The sequence below is a fragment of the Lissotriton vulgaris genome, unplaced genomic scaffold (genome assembly GCF_964263255.1).
Source record: "Lissotriton vulgaris unplaced genomic scaffold, aLisVul1.2 SCAFFOLD_1495, whole genome shotgun sequence".
Classification (NCBI taxonomy): domain Eukaryota; kingdom Metazoa; phylum Chordata; class Amphibia; order Caudata; family Salamandridae; genus Lissotriton; species Lissotriton vulgaris.
The window spans coordinates 301,197-320,962 of record NW_028245809.1 but is presented as its reverse complement, the minus strand read 5'-3'; the positions used below and the strand labels follow the sequence as shown (position 1 = coordinate 320,962).

General features: G+C 45.9%; 1 protein-coding gene across 1 annotated transcript in view; it reads right to left on the bottom strand.

Moving 5' to 3' along the window:
• Nucleotides 1-19,766, bottom strand: part of LOC147666286 (transcription elongation factor SPT6-like) — a gene marked incomplete at its 5' end in the record, with an annotated part of 590,122 nt that overhangs the window by 280,267 nt on the left and 290,089 nt on the right. Inside the window, one exon of the mRNA XM_086949158.1 lies at nucleotides 10,556-10,710. Within this exon, the coding sequence (XP_086805284.1) occupies nucleotides 10,556-10,710 (155 nt within the window). The remainder of the gene's footprint in view (nucleotides 1-10,555; nucleotides 10,711-19,766) is intronic.

Sequence of the window (19,766 nt, the reverse complement as noted above, 5' to 3'; positions counted from 1 at the left end):
CGTGTCTGTCGCATCCAGTGCGCATTTGATGGATGCATTAGAAATTAACTTCTCCTCCTGTATGATCATTTCTGCTCCCTCTTTATAAACGTCAGGCAGGTGTTGCAACAACTGTTCTAGCGTGTCGTAGTGAGCCCTATCATATCTAGCCAATAGGGCCTGTGTATTTGAAATCCTCCAAATATTAGCAGCCTGTGCTGCCACCCGCTTTCCTGACGCCTCCAAGATCTTTGATTCTTTGTCCGGAGGAGGAGCGTCACCACTAGTTTGCGAGTTTGCCCTCTTGCGAGCATTGGCCACTACGAGGGAGTCCAATGGGAGCTGGTCTTTGATGTAGGTGGGGTCCACTGGAGCAGGCCTATATTTTTTTTTAATCCTAGGGTTGATAACCCTTGCTTCTGTGGGTTCTTTCAAAATGTCCGCAGCATGCTTGAGGACTCCCTTTAGCATAGGCAATGTCTTTGTCGATCTTTCAGAGGTGGAGAAAGTATCAAATAAGAAATCTTCTTCCACAGGTTCTGCGTGCATTTCCACGTCATGGTTGAGGGCTGCCCTTTCTATCAAAGCGTTAAACGCCGCCGTGTCTTCAGTAGGCGAGGTTTTGACATTGTAAGACTGAGTGTCCGGTTAAGCTTGTGGATCATCAGGGTCTACAGCATCAGTCCATTGCTGAGGTTCTTCCTGATCAGTGTCAGCCTGATAAGTGAGGGCCGCCTGACCATATTCATCACCCATGTCCTCCTCGCTTTGTGCTGGAGAATATGCCATTTGTTGTGAATAGCTCTCAACGTGTTCAAAGAAAACTGGTGAGGTGGTCGAGTCTTTTTTCCGTTAAAGAGGGATTTTATACGCCTCCAAGGGATGTTCAGGTGCGATCTTCCGTTTATGGATGGTAAGCCTGCCCGATACCGAGTCGATGAAGAGTTTTGACTAGTTGTCGTATGAGGGTTCTTGAAACACAACCCCCTCAGGGGTGGACCTCGAAGGCGCGGACACTGTCTTGGATGGGTCGGTGCCTTTGTGATGCTAGACTTGCTTGGCTCGAGCCGTCGGTGGCGTTTTTAATTGGAGGGTCGCCTGTGGACGGGCCGACCTTCTTAGAGCTTGCCGTAGTGTTCGATCCGAGATGCTTCGGCAACTCACTAGTAGGCTTGCTACCTTGCGTCGACTCGAGCTCACGGTGCGTAGCATGCACGGCCTTGGGCGTCGATGCAACCTGCTGCTTCGGGTCGGCTTTGGTCTTTGACTCGAGAGGTTTGCCCAGTAGCAGTTTGAGCGCTGAAATCTTCAACTCGACAGCCTTTTTGGTCTGGAGGCCTTTGGTCTTGTCGCCATGCTTGGGCGCCGACGTCGACGCAGACTGCATCGAGGTGACGTGCTTGACTGCAAAGCTTGGCTTCGGCGCCCCCGTCTTCGAGGCGACGCCCCCTGTCGACGTCAATCCGACAACCACTTTTAGTAGTTTTGGTTTCTGTTTTGGCTCCGTTGGTTTTGATTTTGAAAGATCGACCGATGGCTCCTTTGAAGTATTCTTAGTCTGGCCTGGATGCGTGGCTATAGAATGTGGATTAAGATCTTGGCTAAGGCCTTTCGGCGATGCCTCGACCTGAGCCGTAGGGAGCGTATTGTCAGTAGTAGGCCCCGCTACTGCGGTTGGGCCTGGCTCATCACTGGAGTCGTCATCGACGGCCCCGATGGCCTCATCCGCGTCCCCTACCTCGACGACGTCTTCTTCATGGACGTATTCCTCATCTTGTTCGTCCACGTCGAAGTTGGAGTCATGCTCCGACGCTGGGTCCGACTGCTCGTCAGGATCTTCGTCGGCGCCTTCTTCGTCACCGGCCTCGAAGATGTTAACCGGCTCGGGCGCCGACTGTCTTGCTGCGCGTCGAACTCGAAGCGTCTTCTTGGAGCGGAACTTCGAGCAGGCCATACAGCTGGCCTCGTCGTGCTCCGGGGATAAACATTTATTGCACACTGGGTGCACATCAATGTGAGGGTATTTAGAATTGCAGACGGGGCATCGTTTGAACGGGCTCCGATCCATCGTCGTCGTAGTTTGGGCCTTTGGTGTCGAAAGTGAAACACTGCCTTCGACGTCCAGTTCGAAGAACTGGATAAAAAACAGGCACCGAACGAGACAATACCGACGCCCCGAAGGCCTTTTGGCCTTAGTAAAGAGTTATAAAAAAGTTTCCGAACTGGAGTCGAGAAAGTATATCCGAACCCAATGGCGGAAAAAAACAATCTGGGGATGGAGAGGATGCCCATGCACACTGTAGTCCAGGGGAGGAGTCACCTATCTCGTGATACTTCGAAGACTCTTCCAGGACAACAATGTGCAATCATCCGGACCCAACACTAGGCGGCGATCTATGCACAGATATGAATTCAGCAGCCCACATGCCTCGAACACAACTATATCTGTTGATTTAAAAACAATTGGCCTGGAGTTCAGTCTTTGAGTGTGTGAAACCTTTTGCTGATTGAGTGTGTACAACAAATGCTTTACACTGTCCTCTGGTACTGCCTTACTGCTCGATCAAGCTACCACTTTGAAGAGTAAGGTCAGTTCTGACTTTAGCCTCTGTTATACCTCTGGGGTTGGTGGACTCTATACACACTGTACTTCATTCTAGTCCAGTATATATAGAGCCACTTTCTCAGAGGCCCTCTGTGGTGCATTTTACATTAAATCCCAAACTGGCATCAGTGTGGGTTTAATGTGCTGAGAAGTTTGATACCAAACTTCCCAGTCTTCAGTGTAGCCATTATGGTGCGGTGTAGTTTGTAATGACAAACTCCCAGCACAATATACTCTTAATAGTAGCACTGCACTTACAGTGCGCTGGAATGGACCTGGGTACTGTAAGAGTACAGGGCTCAAGCATCTGTACCCTCAACACTGGCATAGGGCACCCAGCTAGAGGGGCGACTGATTTATGCCAAGGAAGTGGTTTGTGGGCAGTTTTAGGGAAAGAACATAGGCCCGGGGTACCTGATTAGCAGGAGCCCAGGGCACACTCAGTCAAAGAACATCGGCAATTCAGCAGAAAGTGGGGGCATACCATGCAAATAGAGGGCTCTTTCTCACAACCAGCATGTCTGCCAGGTAAAGGCATCGGCATGTCACTTTCAGTGAGAAAGGATACTGCTCATAAATCATCAGGATCCAGTCTGACACCTGTGGAATATTTTAAGGTAAGGAATCTGCGGCTAAAAGTCTATCAGATAGTGAATGTAAAGGTGTGTTGTCTTCCCTGTGGAGGTGGTAGAGCAAGCGCAGGTAGCGGCACATCATCTGGCGTCGGTCGCAGCTTTGGCAAAGTTAAATTCAGCAGTGTCTCAGAGACAGACAGTACTATAGGGAGAGCTTAGTCCAACACCAAGGGATTCGGTACTGCCATCAAAATCCCCGGGGTATCTGTTGCCCATGGTGACGTCCCCGTAAGTGAATTAGTTGCCTGTTCTTCCACCTTTTAGAGTTCTGTGATTGAAAATGTAATTCTGATTGATACTTCAACCAGCATATTCCTCAGTTCTTGAATATCCTCGGGAGACAGATTGAATTTCAAAACTTTTCTGCAGCTAGATAGAGTGCTCTAGCTCTAGGTTGGCCTCGGAAGCAATGTTACAGTGACGTAAACGGAGCTATAAAGCATGCACACTGACATTGGTTCCCTTAATTGTCACACCTTTCCGCGAGGGTCAGGTGCTTCTCTGCAGTGATCTGCTCAGAGAATTTTCTTTTTAAAACATTTTAAACTTTTCAGTGTAAAGTTCAAGGAAGGTCACATCCCAAAAAGGCACGGTTCAACGCCCTGTCACTATTGTGCCAATCAAATGCCCATAATTTACTGAAGGATAATTTTCAAGCTGTCAATAAAAGTAAAGTATCATTAAATATGTCAAAATGAGATGGCAGATAAGGCAGTAAGAGTGTTTATGAGAATATAGAGGTTAGGTGCCTTGAAACATATAAAACTACTTACCTGTACACTATGGTTCTCCAGTATTATCTTTCATAGATTCACATGTTTGTATCTTCCCCGTCGTCATGGTGGGAGTCTCACAGTAGCAGAATGACTATAGCAGTATCAGAGTAAAACACTGCATAAAAAGTCCAAAAGGGACCATTATATTTGGTTGACAAACCTCCTCATTATTTGGACCAAAACTCAGCCAATCAGCGACATCACACTCCCCAGTAGAACCCTCATACCTCAGATTTCCGACCCAGAGTGAGAGCCAAGGATATATCCAGAGATAAGAGGTCTACCTAAGTAACGGGGAGGTGGGAGGGTTGCATGTGAATCTATGAAAGATAATACTGGAGAACCATAGTGTACAGGTATGTAACTAGTTTTTTCTCCAGTATTGAATCTTTCATAGATTCACATGCTTGTATCAGACTAGTGAGCAGTACTTTTAGAAGATGCATTGCTCAGGATAGAACCTCACAGACTGTGGGCTCTGCTCCTTTTTTTTTAAATATAAATTTACAGAATTGTAGAATAGTCTTTAAAATTGTACGATATCATATCTGTTGAACAAACAGAATACCAATAAAGCAAAAGCATAACTTTGAAAGAAAAGCAACTATCAAGATATATATATATATATATATATATATATATATATATATATATATATATATATATATATATATATATATATATATATATATATATATATATATATATATATATATATAAAAAACTTTGGACAATACCTCAATGAAATAGATGGCGAAGAACCGTTTGTCCCACTGCTGCATCATTTCGCCATGCTGTAGCTAGACAATAGTGTCTAGTAAAAGTGTGCACATTCTTTCACGTTGCCGCTCGGCAGATGTCTGGCAGAGAAACTCCGGCAAATAGGGCTGTAGAAGTTGCCATTTTTCTGGTGGAATGTGCATGTACTCTGGATCAAAGAGGTTTACCGGCTTTGTCATGGCACAGAGAGATAGCCGAAGAAATCCATCTAGAAATACTGGCTCATGAAAGTGCCAACCCTTTTCTTGGACCAGAAAATGCTAGAAACAGCAGGTTTATTTTTCAGAACGACTTCGTCCTGTGAATGTAGAACTTTAGACATCTTTTGACATCTAGGGAGTGTAAAGATTGCTCCGCAGGTAACGAAGGATCCTTAAAACATTTAGGCAATACCACAGGTTCGTTGAGATGAAATATGGACGGAACTTTAGGGATGAATTTAGGATTTGTCCTCAAGACCACCTTGTCAGGTCGAAATTGGAGAAAAAGCTCCGAAATCGAGAAAGCCTGAATTTCGCTTACTCTCCTCGCTGAAGTGAGGGCTAAAAGCAAGGCTGTTTTCCATGAGAGAAATTGCAAATCAGTTTTATGTATCGGTTCAAAAGGAGACTTCATGAGTTGTGCTAGAACCGTCTTAAGCTGCCACAAGACTGTTGGACGGTGGACTGGAGGAAATGACCTGAAAAGTCCCTTGAGAAATTCTTTTATTACTCTCTGTGACCAGAGAGATGAACGGTTAGGGTGTCTTCTATATCTTGATATAGCTGCCAGATGCACCTTTATAGAAGCATGAGAGAGTTTTGCTTTGGCTAGATGCAAAAGATAAGGCAGGATTTGTTCTGAAGAAATATTAAAAGGATGAAGATTTTGAGAAGCGCACCATTGACAAAACCTCCTCCATTTTGCTGTATAGGTTTTGTTCGTAGAGATCGCCCCTGATTTGGAAAGAATCTGCATTCTTGAGAAATATTCAAAGATTGAAACTCATGTTAATGAGGTTCAATGCTGATAAATTGAGTGATTTCAAATTCGGATGAAGAATTTGGCCTTTGTTCATGGAGATCAGATTCTGAGAGAGTGGGAACTGAATCATAGGTGCCACTGAAAGCTTTAAGAGATCGGAGAACCACGCTTGTCTTGGCCAAGCTGGAGCTATGAGAATCTAGTGGCATGGCTCTGATTTCATTTTCCGGATCAATATTGAAATTAGAGGGAATAGGGGAAATGTATATGTGAACATTCCTGTCCAGCACATTTGGAGACCATTGCCCCACGATCCTTTCTGATGGAATCTGCTTGCGAAGTGTTTGCATTTTCAGTTGCGGACTGTCGCGAAAAGGTCTAGCTATGGGGTTCCCCATAGACGGAAGACCTGGAGAAGGTGACCCTGATGTAACTCTCATTCGTGAGAGACACTTGGAGATCTGCGGAGAGCATCTGCTCTAGAGTTGTTCACTCCCGGAATGTGCTGCACTTGTAGCGAGATGTTGTGGAGAAGCAACCATCTCCAAATCTCCTGCGCATGTTTTGAGAGTAGTTCTGATCTTGTACCCCCTTGTTTTAGTAGGTAAAACATGGTAGTCGTGCTGTCGGTCCGGACTAGGACCGTAGAACCTCTGATCCTGGGAAGAAAATCTTGGAATCCCAAGAATACTGCCTTTAACTCCAGCAGGTTGATGTGAAGATGCAAATCCTTTTCTGACCAATGACCTTGAATCTCCAAGTCTTGAAGATGAGCTCCCCAACCTTGCAGAGATGTGTCTGTCATTACATAACTGTGATGTTGAGGCTCGAATATCAGACCCTTCGTTAAGTGTTTTCTGATAGTCCAACATGACAGGGCTCTTTTTATTTGAGGAGAGATGGACACTTGATCTTTGAAAGATCCTTGAGATTGGATCCACTATTTGTCCAGAAGCTCTTGAAGAGGTCTCATGTGTAGTCTGCAATTGGGAAGCAACGGGATACAAGAAGACATCATTCCCAACAATGACTTGTAGATCCTCACTGAAGTGAACTGCTTTTTTCGCAGAAGGGATGCCAGATTTAGAATCTTTTGAACTCTTTCTTCGGAAGGGTAAGCTTTTGCTTCTTTTGGGCGAAGCAAAGCTCCTAGAAACTGAAGAGACTTAGATGGACGACGACATGACTTTTCGATGTTGACTCTCAAACAGAGACGACTGAAGAGATCCATGCAGCGCCACAGAGAGCGCTAAGTTTCCTGAAATGAAGCGCCTTTCACAAGCCAGTCGTCCAGGTACGGGAAGACCTGAAGACCATGAAGTCTTAAGTTAGCTGCCACTGGTGCCATACATTTTGTGAAAACCCCTGGGGCCGACTTCAGACCGAACAGCAATACTTTGAATTGGTAGTGGCGCCCGCCACCATAACGCGGAGAAATTGCCTGTGTTTTATGTGTATTGGAATATGAAAATAGGCATCCAAGAGGTCCAGGGATGCTAGATAGTCTCCTTGGCAAAGAAGTAGTAATATTTCTTGAAGGGATAACATTCGAAATGACATCTTTTTGATGAATTTGTTCAAACTTCTTAGGTCCATTACCTGTCTCCATTTCCCTGTAAGCTTTTTCTTTATTAGAAAGAAATGCAAATAAAAGCCTCTCCATTGTTGATGACGCGGCACTTCCTCTATTGCCCCCTTTTGTAAGAGGGATAATATTTCCATTTTGAGAGCGGACAGGTGTTGTTGCTTTCGGTGGATAGGGGGTTGATGTTGAGGCTTCTGTATTAATTCCAAGGTATGGCCCTGATGGATTATGTCCAAGACCCATTTGTCCGTTGTAATGGACTTCCATGTGTGGTAGAATAGAGCCAGATAATGGTAGTTAAAGTTTGGACAGGTGGTGGGCGCATTGTTGCAGTCACTGTCTTCTATGAGACTGTTGAGCCTTGCCTCTTGTCGATGATTTTCCTCTTGTCTGTTGCTTGTATGAGGAACCTGAGGAACAAATTTGCTGACCACTTCAAAACTGGCGATATCCCTGATGATTGTAAGGTTGATATCTGCCAGACTGGAATGCCGGTCTCTGGGTATATTGTCCTCTTGAACCTCTCCTACGAAAGGAAGAAAACTTTCCCTGTTGTAAAGATCCTAGTGCTTGTGCCTTGTACGTGTCAGCTTTGATGCCCTGAAGGGCCTCATCGGTATGTTTACCAAACAGATTTTCTACGTCAAACGGCATGTCAATTATCTTAGTTTGCACTTCAGGTCTGAATTAAGTAGCCGTAAGCCATCCGTGTCTTCGCAGCGCTATGGCCGCTGCCATCTGACGAAATGCAAGCGACGACATATCCATGGCTATATCGATTGACTCCGAACCCGCTCTGGAGCCATCCTGAAAATTGGTAGATGCCTCATTTTTCTTATCTTCTGGCAAGTGAGACAATAAAGGAGCTATGTCAGACCACATCTGGCGATTGTATCTACTAAGTAGAGCTAAGGCATTCGCCGCTTTAATTGCTGCTGCCGCCAGCACAGAAAAGCTTTCCCCCGCTCCAACCATGCGTCTTCCTTCCTTGCCCGGAGGCGCTGCCATTGTGGACACCGGATTCTTAGAGTTGCACTGTGCCGCCTGCATCACCACAGATTCCGGCCGAGGATGCCCAATTAATCATGCCGGAGAAGACTCAGGCGCTCTATACTTTTTTCCAATCCTTGGAACCGAGTCTGCAACGGAGGCAGGGGTTTTTATCAATTTCAACCACTCTTCCCAAATAAAGTCAATAATCGGTATTGATTGGACAGATTTACGTGAATCCTCTTTAAAGTCGTAAAGGAAACATTCTGCCTCCTTGACTGGAAGCGGAAGCTCAAAGCACTTTGAAGCCTTTTCCATTATATCATGGAATCCTCCAACATCTTGAGGAGGAGAAGTGGCTGGCGATGGAGATGGCGTTGTAGCGAGAACATATTCATTCCATTCAGTCCCAACTGGGCTATACTGAATAAGTTCACTTTCCTATGGCTGATCTCCATCACTTTCAATCAGGTCATCTCTGATTGTAACAACAGGAGGAGAGCGTATTTGCATGGGAGGCGTAGGCAGAGGTGGAGGCAGAGTCTTCTGAACCTGAGCAGGACTTGAAACAGATTTAGAGGTGTCAGTATTCGCTTCCGGAAAGCGGCAATAGTTATCATTTATCATGTGGCGAAGGTCTGTTACTAGAGAGATTGGCATAGAGACAATCTCCTCTCTCACCTCTTGCTGAACCTCCTCTTCTACTTCATAGTCGTAAGACTCCTGAAAAGATTCATATCTCTTTTCTGGCACTGGACGATCCTGGAAAGAAAAGTCCTCTTGTACCTACTGGTACTCCTCCTCATCAGTGTTCTGACTTTTTATTTGTAGCTGAGAAGGGCAATAAGCTACTCCAGACTCCTCATCTTCTGACTGCATTTCCAACAGAGATAACGGTGGCAACGGTGAAACCTTGGTTCAACTGGTAAAGTCAGAAGATTTTTCCGTCACTGACAAGCCCGTTGACGGGTGAAATGACTTTAAAGTAATGGAGGATTTTGATTTCGGAGACTTGAAATGTCGACGAAGAACCTCTCGTTGTCGAGATTTTGATTATCGTTGACGATGCCCTCGTCAAGTGTCGTCGTGGACGGCGTCGACGAGGTTGTCGTCGATGGTGCAGTCATCGACGGCGCCGAAGCAGATCTTCCCGTTGACGAGATTGACGTCAAACCTTTAGTCGACGGTGTTGTCCTCGTCGCCGACGAAGCTGTCGACGAAGCTGTTGTCGTCAAAATCGTCGTCGCCGATGAAGTTGTCGTCGACGGGGTCGTCGTCATTTTGACAGGAATTACAGATGTAGATTCTCCTACCTTGGATGAGGGAGCAGATGATACCTCCCTTGAAACAGCCGATTTTTTCAACGTTATTTGAGGCAAAGAAGATGAAGAAGCCTCTTTTTCTTTGTTTTTTTGCTTTTTAGCAACCAATTTCTCCTCAGGGGCAGAAGACTCTTTTCTTGGGGGTCTGAGGATCAACTTCGTCTTCAGTCAGTCTCAGTAGTGGACTTTTTCTTTTAAAGCCACAAGAGCAAACATGCCTCCCTGTCCCTCAAGGTTTTAGCCGAGAAGGTCCTACAATGCTTGCAGTCTTTAGGGACATGTTTAGGGTGGAGACAGTAGTCCTTATGTGGATCCTCAGAATAAAGTCTAGGTTTTCAGTTGAGCACGGTGAACAGTTCACAGGGATAAACTGAGCAGAGCTCAGGGAGACTCCTCTTCACACGAAGGCGGTTGGAAATCTGAGGTATGAAGGGTCTACTGGGGAGTGTGATGTCAGGGCTGGCAGTTGATTGGCTGAGTTTTGGTCCAAATAATGAGGAGGTTTGGCAACCAAATATAATGGTCCCCTATGAGACTTTTCTAGGCAGTGTTTTACTCTATGATACTGCTATAGTCATTCTGTTACCGTGAGACTCCCACCATGACGACGGGGAAGATACAAGCATGTGAATCTATGAAACATTCAATACTGGAGAAGGTAAAATACAACTGGATCATGTTAAGACCACATTATTAAATGTCTGAAGACGTATATATGAGTTTTCTCTAGGGTTCTTCAGAAATAAACAACCACCCAAACACACACTTGTAACAAGTTCTGACTAACTACAAAGATAAAAAGATGGTTTCCCATGTATTGAACTAGTCTAAGAAGAAAACAAAATGAAAAAACACAGATGAAATCCCAAGAGTCACAGTACTTTCTGGAAGTTTCCCTGGAGTACACTAGTCATTCTCACCCATCCACGCCTTTTATGTCGATGCAGATCTCGATAGAGAGTAGACCCTCCTCCTCAGCCAGGCACATCTTCAGGAACTGATCATCCCGTAACTCTTTAACCGGCTTATTCTTCAGGTACTTGAAGGAATAGGCATAGTGTGCTTCATCAATTTCCTGGAGCAAGAAGAAAGTAAGATTGTATGGCGCCCTGGGAGAAGAAAGCTTCAACAGCTCTGTACCAGAATAAACAAACATTTATCAGATGTACTAAAGACCAAGAGTAGAACATCTCACAATATTTAGAATGCCTAACAAAATGCACTTTAACTGGTGAGTTACTGAACATTTCAAAATGTTTTTCAGAAGTGTCTGCAGAAGAGTGACCAGAGTAAAACCCATTACGCTCGCAGTATACATCTTCCATTGAGATATATTCCTTACATACATTTCTAAAAGGTAAGCAAAAGAGACCTGGACAAGCCTCTCAAAAAAAATGCATGAGTATAAGATTGAGAGCCAGGTTAAAACCAAGGAATAAGTGGCTGAGGATTAACCAAAGAGAGCACTTAAGCAGAACACAGGCATAAATGAGTTTGTGCTGTGAGATTTGAATGATTAAAGCCCAGTACAAATGAGACACCTATAAAGAGGAAGTAGTCATCTTGCAACCGGCTGGAAGTGCCCAAAGAAAGTACCATCGCAGGAGAAAGCCTTGGTTAAGACATGAGGTGAAAGGAAAATGGGGCTTTACGGGTTGAGCAGGGCAATAAGGAGACAATGGGGCATGGAATTATCAAAACACCATATTGTGTACTTTGGGTACCCATAGGGGTAGAAGGAGACAAGTATTGGTCCCAATACAGATAATCATAAATCCTGCAGGTGGGATCCTTTTTCATTGAAATCTGAGATACGGGACAGTATCTTGCGAGGATATGGTCATTTAATACACATGTCTCAGAGCCACTGTAAGACCATTTCTTACAGTCTGGGCCATCACAGGTTACAGAGCATCACAGTTTAAAGGTAATGTTGTTTACTACTGAAGCCACAATTGTCTTGTACTTGAAGAATAGCCAAGAGAGTCACTTTAGGTCTTGACTGGCACAAAGCTCAAGGTAATGAGAATGAGCAGTAAAAGCTTACTTCAGGAGCTGGAGAAGTTTATAAACTCAAAACACAGGAAGACATATGAGAATACCCATTAACTTAATTGTCCTGCTAGAGCTTTAGAAAAAGAAAAATAAGAATAATAGAATAATACACTCCAAATTAGTATACCTGCAGAAAAAACAAATTCCCTCAGGCCTTCTGCAAACATCTCTACAGCTCTCTCATGCTAGGTATCTGGGTAACACTTAGTCCTATGGCCAATGTTTTCTTTTGGGGGGATGCTTTAAGTCAGTTTAGCAAACATATTTGTGTTCCTTAATAAAAGACAGAGGTGACTGGTGGGTTTCAGTCAGTGATTCTGGTAACCTGTATGTACATTGAAGTTGCTACAAGTGATACTCAAGGATGCGCCCAAAACAAAAACTTAGCAACAGTAATAACATTTCTGGTAGATACAATATATTCCTGTTGATTCCTCACCTTCTGCAGATCATCCTGTAGTAAGCTGGCTCTTTATATACTATACCAAAGTAAGGTATAGTGTGCACAGAGTCCAGTGGAACCCCAAAGATAGGCATAGGTAAAGTTAGATAGCACCTTACTATTTGTGGTAGTGTGGTCGAGCGGAAAGGCTTTATCAGAGGGTAGTGTTGAGTATTTATTGTACACACTCAGGCAAGAAATTATGTCACACTCAAAGACTGAACTAAGACCAATTTTGTATGTACATTTCCTAGATAAAATGTAACTAAATCAGTTTAGGTACATATGCAGTTTTTAAGGTTTCATACAATCCAACTCCACACACAATTTTCACAAATAAGCAGTCAAAGCGGTCCTTTGGGAAAAAAACATGTTATCGGTTTAACAGCAAGTACTTCGGTTTGGGAGTTGGTTTTCAGGGGTTAGAACAAGGGTTCTCCCAGGTTCAAGGATGCACTCTCAAAGCACCCTCAGAGGCACAAGGGCCAACGAATGCAGAGTGTTGAGGCCAAATGTTATCCAATGGGGGATAGGGGCCCTCCGGTTGGTGGCTGCTGACTAGCAGGCCACTTGGTTGTGGGAGCAAAGCTCCTGGACTTTAGCTCAGGGCAAACGGGTAAACAAAGTAGCACCAAAGGGGCACCCTCAGCAGCACGAGGGAGCTGAGTGCAAGGTGCTGTTTTGACATCGGGCGCCCTCTTTGCAATGGGCATCCTCTGGTATGCAAAGGCACTGCAGGCTTTAGAAAAGGAGGTCTTCTGGGTGCGAACCCCCACTTTGAGAGGTACGTTGGGATCTTGGGGGTTGGCTAGGCACCGTTGGTTGGACATCCCAAGGCTGTGGGGCGTCGGGTGCAGGGGTGCCTTTTAGTGTCGATCTTCATACCAGCTCTGGCCGCAGTTGGGAGGACCATCCGGATTTAGGCTGGTCAGGGGTTGGCGGATCTTGGGTCAGGATTGCCGGGGTGCCTCTTTGTGGTGTTTGCCCACTTGAGCTAGGGTGGTGGATGGCAGATGCAGACTGGTGCGGATTTGCGGTGTTCGGCCGGAGTCAGAGGTTGGAGACAAACAAATCCGGTGTTCATAGGAGACACAGTCTTTGTGGTTGAAGGCAGGCAGGTCCTCCAGGTTTTTCGAAGTTGCTGGCTGCAGGGCACACCAGGATTTCGCAGGAGCAGGTTCGAGGTGGAGACAGGATGGTACCAAGTCAGTGACAGTCTTCCTCTTGTTAGCATGTAGTTTCTTCTGGTCTGAGGAAGCAAGGTTCAGGGGTGCCCCTTAATACAAGATTTAGGGGCGTTACAGGTAGCTAGAATGGTTAGGATCAATGGGTCCCTTCCCTAGGGTGGGTACACCCCCCATTATGTCACCCCTCCCCCCCCAGTGGGAGGAGAGCAAAAGCCTTTCCAATCTCTAAGATGCCCTCCGAGTGCATTTTTCAATAAATCCCTCACTGGCATCAGTGTGATTTTAATGTGCTTAGACGTTTGATACCAAACTTCTTCGTTTTCAGTAAAGCCATTATGGTGCTTTGGAGTTTGTAATGATTAACTCCCATGCCGTATACTCTTTATGGCTTTTACTGCACTTACAATGTCTAAGAATTGACGTAGACACTGTAGGGGTACAGGGATCATGCTCCTGAAACCTCGTCACTTGTATAGTGGACCCAGCTAGAGGGTAAGGTTACATATACCAGGACAGGGGACTGTAGGCATGGGGGGGGGTATGTATATATGGTCCTGTTCTGGCAAAGTTCGGGGGAAGGTTTGAGTTTCAAGGATATATAGATATATCTATCTATCTATCTATCTATCTATCTATCTATCTATCTATCTATCTATCTATCTATATCTATCTATCTATCTATATATATATATCTATATATCTATATATCTATATATATATCTATATATCTATATATCTATATATCTATATATCTATATATATATATATATATATATATATATATATATATATATATATATATATATATATATATATATATATATATATATATATATATATATATACACATATATATGGTACAGGGCCTCTAAGGATGCACATTAAGTGCTTTAGCCCTTAGGGGCCTTTCCTGGTGACAGTACCCTTGGTACCTATGGTTCCTTTTACAAGGAACTTAAATTTGGCAAAGAGTTGCCAATTGGGTTTTGCAACAGTACAGTTTAGGGAAATAACATATGTCCTGGGTACCTGGTTGGCAGGAAAACAGGGCACACTCAAAGAGCATCAACATTAGGCAAAAAGTGGAGGGCAACCATTCAAAAAGGGGCTCTTTCATAAACAATGATATCAAACACCTCATCTACATAAATCTGTATTGATGCCAGGGCTGATTTATTATGAAATGCACCCAGAGGGCATCTGAGAGGTGCCCCCTGTGAGAAGGTGGCCTGATATGCAGTGCTCACTATTCTAGTGAACACTATTCATCAGTCCAGCAACCCTTATTGATGATTGGTTGTAAGTCAACCTTATAGACCAGCTATCCTAGTAGCGTGGATACGAGCAGTCTAAGGCTAAAGACTCGAGAGGGCGTGTTAAGCCAGCTGTTATACCACACATATACCCCTTGAACACCAAGTGAAAGGACACCACACAAGTGTTATGAAAATAAACAAGATATTTATTATAAATCACAACAGCCCTGTACTCTTTATGAGGACAGGGTACTAAGCACAAAACAAAACCTTTACGAAAATACTTAAGTTAGCACAGTATATACAAATGCCCGAGGGACACGGAAAACCATATACTCTGAAAGTGGAATGCGAAATTACTAGCAGGTAAGTACAGTACTAATAGGCTCTGGAATCGCTAGATCTTGACTATAGAATCTTCAGATTACTTCTAGGAGACCCAGGGGACTCGGGTGCAGAGTGTGCACTCTCACGCGGGATGCGGGACAAAGTCTATGGTAGCTAGTAATGACAAAGTTAGTGTTCTCTGGCGAACCCGACCTGGTGGGAGGAAAACGAAAGTGGATTCTGACCCTTGGATAGTGAGGCTATGCTGGGGCACCGAAATGCCGAAGTTACCTAGCCCAGGGGCTGCAGCTGCATAGGACTCAAAGGACGTCGGGAATCCTCGTAGACGGACCAGGAGCCTGCAAGAAAGAAGTTGCTGGCAGGCGACCAGTGAAGAAAGTTCGATGGATCCAAGCCTGGATCGAAGGAAGATGACACCTGAAAGCAGAGGGGACCAAGTTCGTGACTACTAGCCAGTAGTCAGGTGGCACCAGGAGGGCACCGGATGGTAGTCACCTCGACTAGGTGAGTGGGTGACGCTGTGCTCGCAGATCTCACGGACCAGGAGGCGTTGTCGGCGACCAGGATGGAGGAGCGAGCAGTCCCACGAAGATGGAAGCTGTCGGCGTCGCTGGACCCAGGATTGGGCAACAAAGCCTTGGCAAATTCAAGCCCACGCGGTGGACCTAAAATGGCGTCTGGAGTGGACCAGGAGGGTCCGGGGTGCCTCTCTTGAAGAAGGAAGCAAGGGCCAGTCTGGAGCAACCAGACCAGCAGCAGTGATGTCGTCGGGCGTCGTGTAGAAGGCCACAAGCCAGCCGGCTAGTAGCCACACAGCGCGGTGAGCACGCAACAGCAGAAGGGCCCCATGCAGATTGTGGAGATGCTGGAGGGCTGATCTTCGGTGCTGGAGCTGCTCAGGGTTGGGGCTTCTCGGACCCCAAAGCACTCACCAGTGGAGCACACGGTGGGCTTGTTACAAAGAAGTCGTGCAGTCTTGGCGATCGTCGGTCCCTCGAGGTCTCGTCGCACTCACAGTTCTCAGCTTTGCTGTAGAGGTGAGTAGAGGTCAGAGGTGCCAGGGAAGCCGGGTCTCGTCGAGCTGGGTCGTCGGATTCGTGAAGAAGGACTTGCAGCAGACCGCAGTGTTCTTAGGATGGTGCCCGCTTGATGCAGGGTGACTACTCCTTAGCCACAAGGGAGAATCTTGAAGAAGAAATCTTGATGTCCTTTCGAAGAAAGTCGTGTCTTGATTCCAAAGATGATCTAATTTGAACAGGGGGCCCGCTCCCATCTTTATACTAAAAAAGGGGGCTGACCCGGTGACTAGGTCCTGCCTATGGGTGGGACTAGGAGGGGGGTGGTTACACCCCTCTGCCATGCCGGACTTTCCCCAGGCCAGGGGCTGGTGTGCCCCTGGAACTGGTTCTGACCGGCCTATGCGTAGTGAGCACCGGGGTGCCAATCAGCAGTCACCTTCCTGTAAAGCCCTGCCTACCCAGGATACACAAAACCATGTCTGGGACGGTGCTAGCACCGCCCCTGACAGGAAACCCTTTGTCCAGGCTCCCCTCGCTGGAAGGACTCCCAGCTGCAGGGGGTCAGACTCGTGTCTGTGGTGGCAGCATCCACTTTGTGGAGCTGAGGCTTCGTTTAACTTTAACCGGGGTTCACAGTTACATACATGTCGTGTCCCTCTAGAAGGGTGGAATGCTAACCCCGTCGCCAGAATTGGCGAGGGGTTAGTATTCCAATTCGTATGACACCTTACTCGACATGTTTTGATAAAGCAATACCAAAGTTAGCATTTAACCGCGAGGATTATAATGCACTTAAGAGTATATGGTATGCGATATCATGGAACAGCTATTAGGACTTGGTTCCGCAAGCTGCAGACAGGCTCAGCTCATGCCAGAGCACTATCTCACACGATTCCAAGCACTCTGCCTTCAGGATTGTTAAGGCCTGCCATAGGAGTGACTGATAGGAATCTGTGTGTCCATCTTAGGGTTAGATATAGGTATACTATATCTATAGCAAAGGGTGATTACACGACTTTGCCCCAGCTGTCATGCAGCCAGTTGTGTCAAATTTAGGAGGCCAGCCAGGGGTGGCATAATACATGCTGCAGCCCCTGGCAGCCCTGGGTACACCTATGCCCTGAGTTACAGGGTCTGATAAGGTGGCCCAGTACCAATTGGAAATGTACCTAGGGTACATGGAATCCATTTTACAGAGAGAGCAGTAGGCCTGGGGTCCTGATTGGCAGGGCCCCAGGTCGACTATGTCAAAAACCAGCTAAAACACAGGGCAAAAAGTTGGGGGCAACCATAGTCAGGAGGTACCTTCCTACACCCCCTGAAAACCAACCAACCTCTAATGTGCTGGCAGACTGTTCTTGTACAGCCTGCCACCACAGACGTGTTTCTGACTCCCCTGGAGATGAGAGCCTGTGGTCACTGAGGGCAGAAACAACATGTGCTAAGGCTGGAAGTGTTGTCACCTCCTCCAAGCAGGATGGCTAGTATTCAGCATATCAAGGCTAGATACTTAATAAGCCTCTGCTGCCTTTGATATGCAACCACAGCTTGCCCCAGGGTCCATTTGGCACCAGGACAGGTGGAAAAAATAGCTAACCAGGAGGTGTTTTCACTATCCCGCTGGTTACACTCTTAAGGGGGTTACCTGAAGTGAACAAGAATAGTAGAATTCCACTACCTTGGTTTGTGGTGAAATTAGATACACTGGGTCAGGGTTATGCCCACTCCCCACAGGAAGCGGTCATAAAGGGGGTATAGGCACCCCAAAGGTAAGTAGCCCAATGACTACTACATTACACTCCCCTTAGAACACCTAAATGGAGTATTTAGGTGCCCCCCCCCCCCCCCCTGACATCAGGAACTTCGATTCGACGTACACAAGAAGAGGATAAAGTAAAGAAGCGAGAACTGAGGACCAGCTTGTGAGAAAGTGGCTCTATATACACTGGACCAGAATAGGATACAGTGTGTATATAGAGTCCACAAACCCCAGAGGTATAACAGAAGTTAAAGCCAGGTGTGACATTACTCTCTAAAGTGGTAGCTTGGTGAGCAGTAAGGCAGTACCAGAGGACAGGGTAAAGCATTTGTTGCACAAACTAGGTCAGCAAAAGGTTTCACACACTCAAGAACTGAACACTAGGCCAATTGTTTTTATATAAAGAGATATAGTAGTTTTATTTCTAGAACCAACAGGTATCAAAATGTATTGTTCTCCATATGAGAGGTCTCAGATGAGTACTTTGCAGAAAGGCAATTAACTTTGTAAATACAATAGGTACAGGTGTTGCAGTTGCAATTTAGCACTGAGCTCAATGGATTTCCTTATATAACCACAGTTGATTACTTTGTAGATTACTTTGGAAATTCCAGGACTGGCTCCCAGGTTCAGTTCTGGGGTCTAAGCTAAAAACAGTTTAGCAAAATCGTTTTAGGTATTGTAGTGATTTTTCAGGAATAAAAAGCTATTTTAAAAGCTCACACTTACAAACTTTTCAACAGAAACCTGGCAATGTTATCCAATGGGAGAAAATTCAGGTTAAGTATGATGTTGTTACTTTTGTAATCCAGTACTGGGCTCCTGGGGCCAGCACTGGAGTCTCAACTTAAAACAGGTAAGTAATTACGTTTCAGTATTTCGTATGATTTTTAAAGAATATTTCTAGTTTTCAAAAGTAGACACTTTGAAGAAATTTCATAGAACCTCAGACAATGGATTCCTATGGAGAAAATACAAGCTACTAGTAAACCCGCTAGGGGTTACTTTTGCGGTTCAGTACTGGGCTACAGGGTACAGCACTGGCCCCTATCCTGATCACAGGTGAGTATTTCGGAATTCGGATGATTTTATACAAATATTTTACGTTTTCAAAAGTAGAACACTTTGAAGATTTTTCGAGTCAAACCAGTCAATGTTATTCAATGGCAGGTAAGTGAGTTACCGGTTTCCTGGTGTGTACTCGACTGGTGAAGTCGTGGTTCTGGGCATGGACTCAGGGGTCCCCCAGGATCAGGTAAGTACAGTTGGTACACCCTCAGCGGCACAGGGGCGGCCAGGTGCAAAGGTAGTTGGGCCCAATGTTATCCATTGAGAGGCAGGGGGCCTTCGGTTGGTGGCTGGTGGCTAGCAGGCCACGCAGCTGTGGGAACTGGGCTCCTGGTCACTTGATCAGGGCAAATGGGGAAGTAGGATAGGAGAAAGGTTCACTCCCAGGGGGTCTCGGGCGGCGGGGTGCAGAGTGCTTTTAAGCCGTCGGGCGCTAAATGTTATTCAATGAGGATCTTGAAAATGGAACAAAGGCTCGGGACGGTGGATCTTCTGGAGTGACCAACACTTCGAGGGGTAAGTTGGGATATTGGAGGATAGGTCGGCACCCAGGAGTTGGGCACAGGGGGCCATGGGGTGAAGGGGTGTCTTTTGAGGTCGGGAAATCTTACCCCCTGCTGGTCGCGGTCGGAGGGGTCCTTTGTCCTGGGGCTGCAGGCGTCGTCGGGGTCATCGAGGAGGGTCCTTGGGCACTGGATTCCAGGTCCGAATCGCCAGGGGGACGTTTTCGGGGTCTTGATTCACTCCGGCACAGGCCAGGCTTGGCGGGTGCAGAGGGTGCAGGGTTTGCAGTTCCGGGCTGATGCCAGGGCTTGTTACTTGCTTTGAGATGAACCACTGCTCGTGGCAGACCCAGATAGTCGGAGTCACAAGGCAGTCAGGTCCTTCTGGGTTTATGAAGTTGCTGACCACTAGAGATGCCGGGGTTTAACAGGAGCAGGTTCAAGTTCAAGTTCAATATTTGTATAGCGCACTACTCACCCAGAAGGTCTCAAGG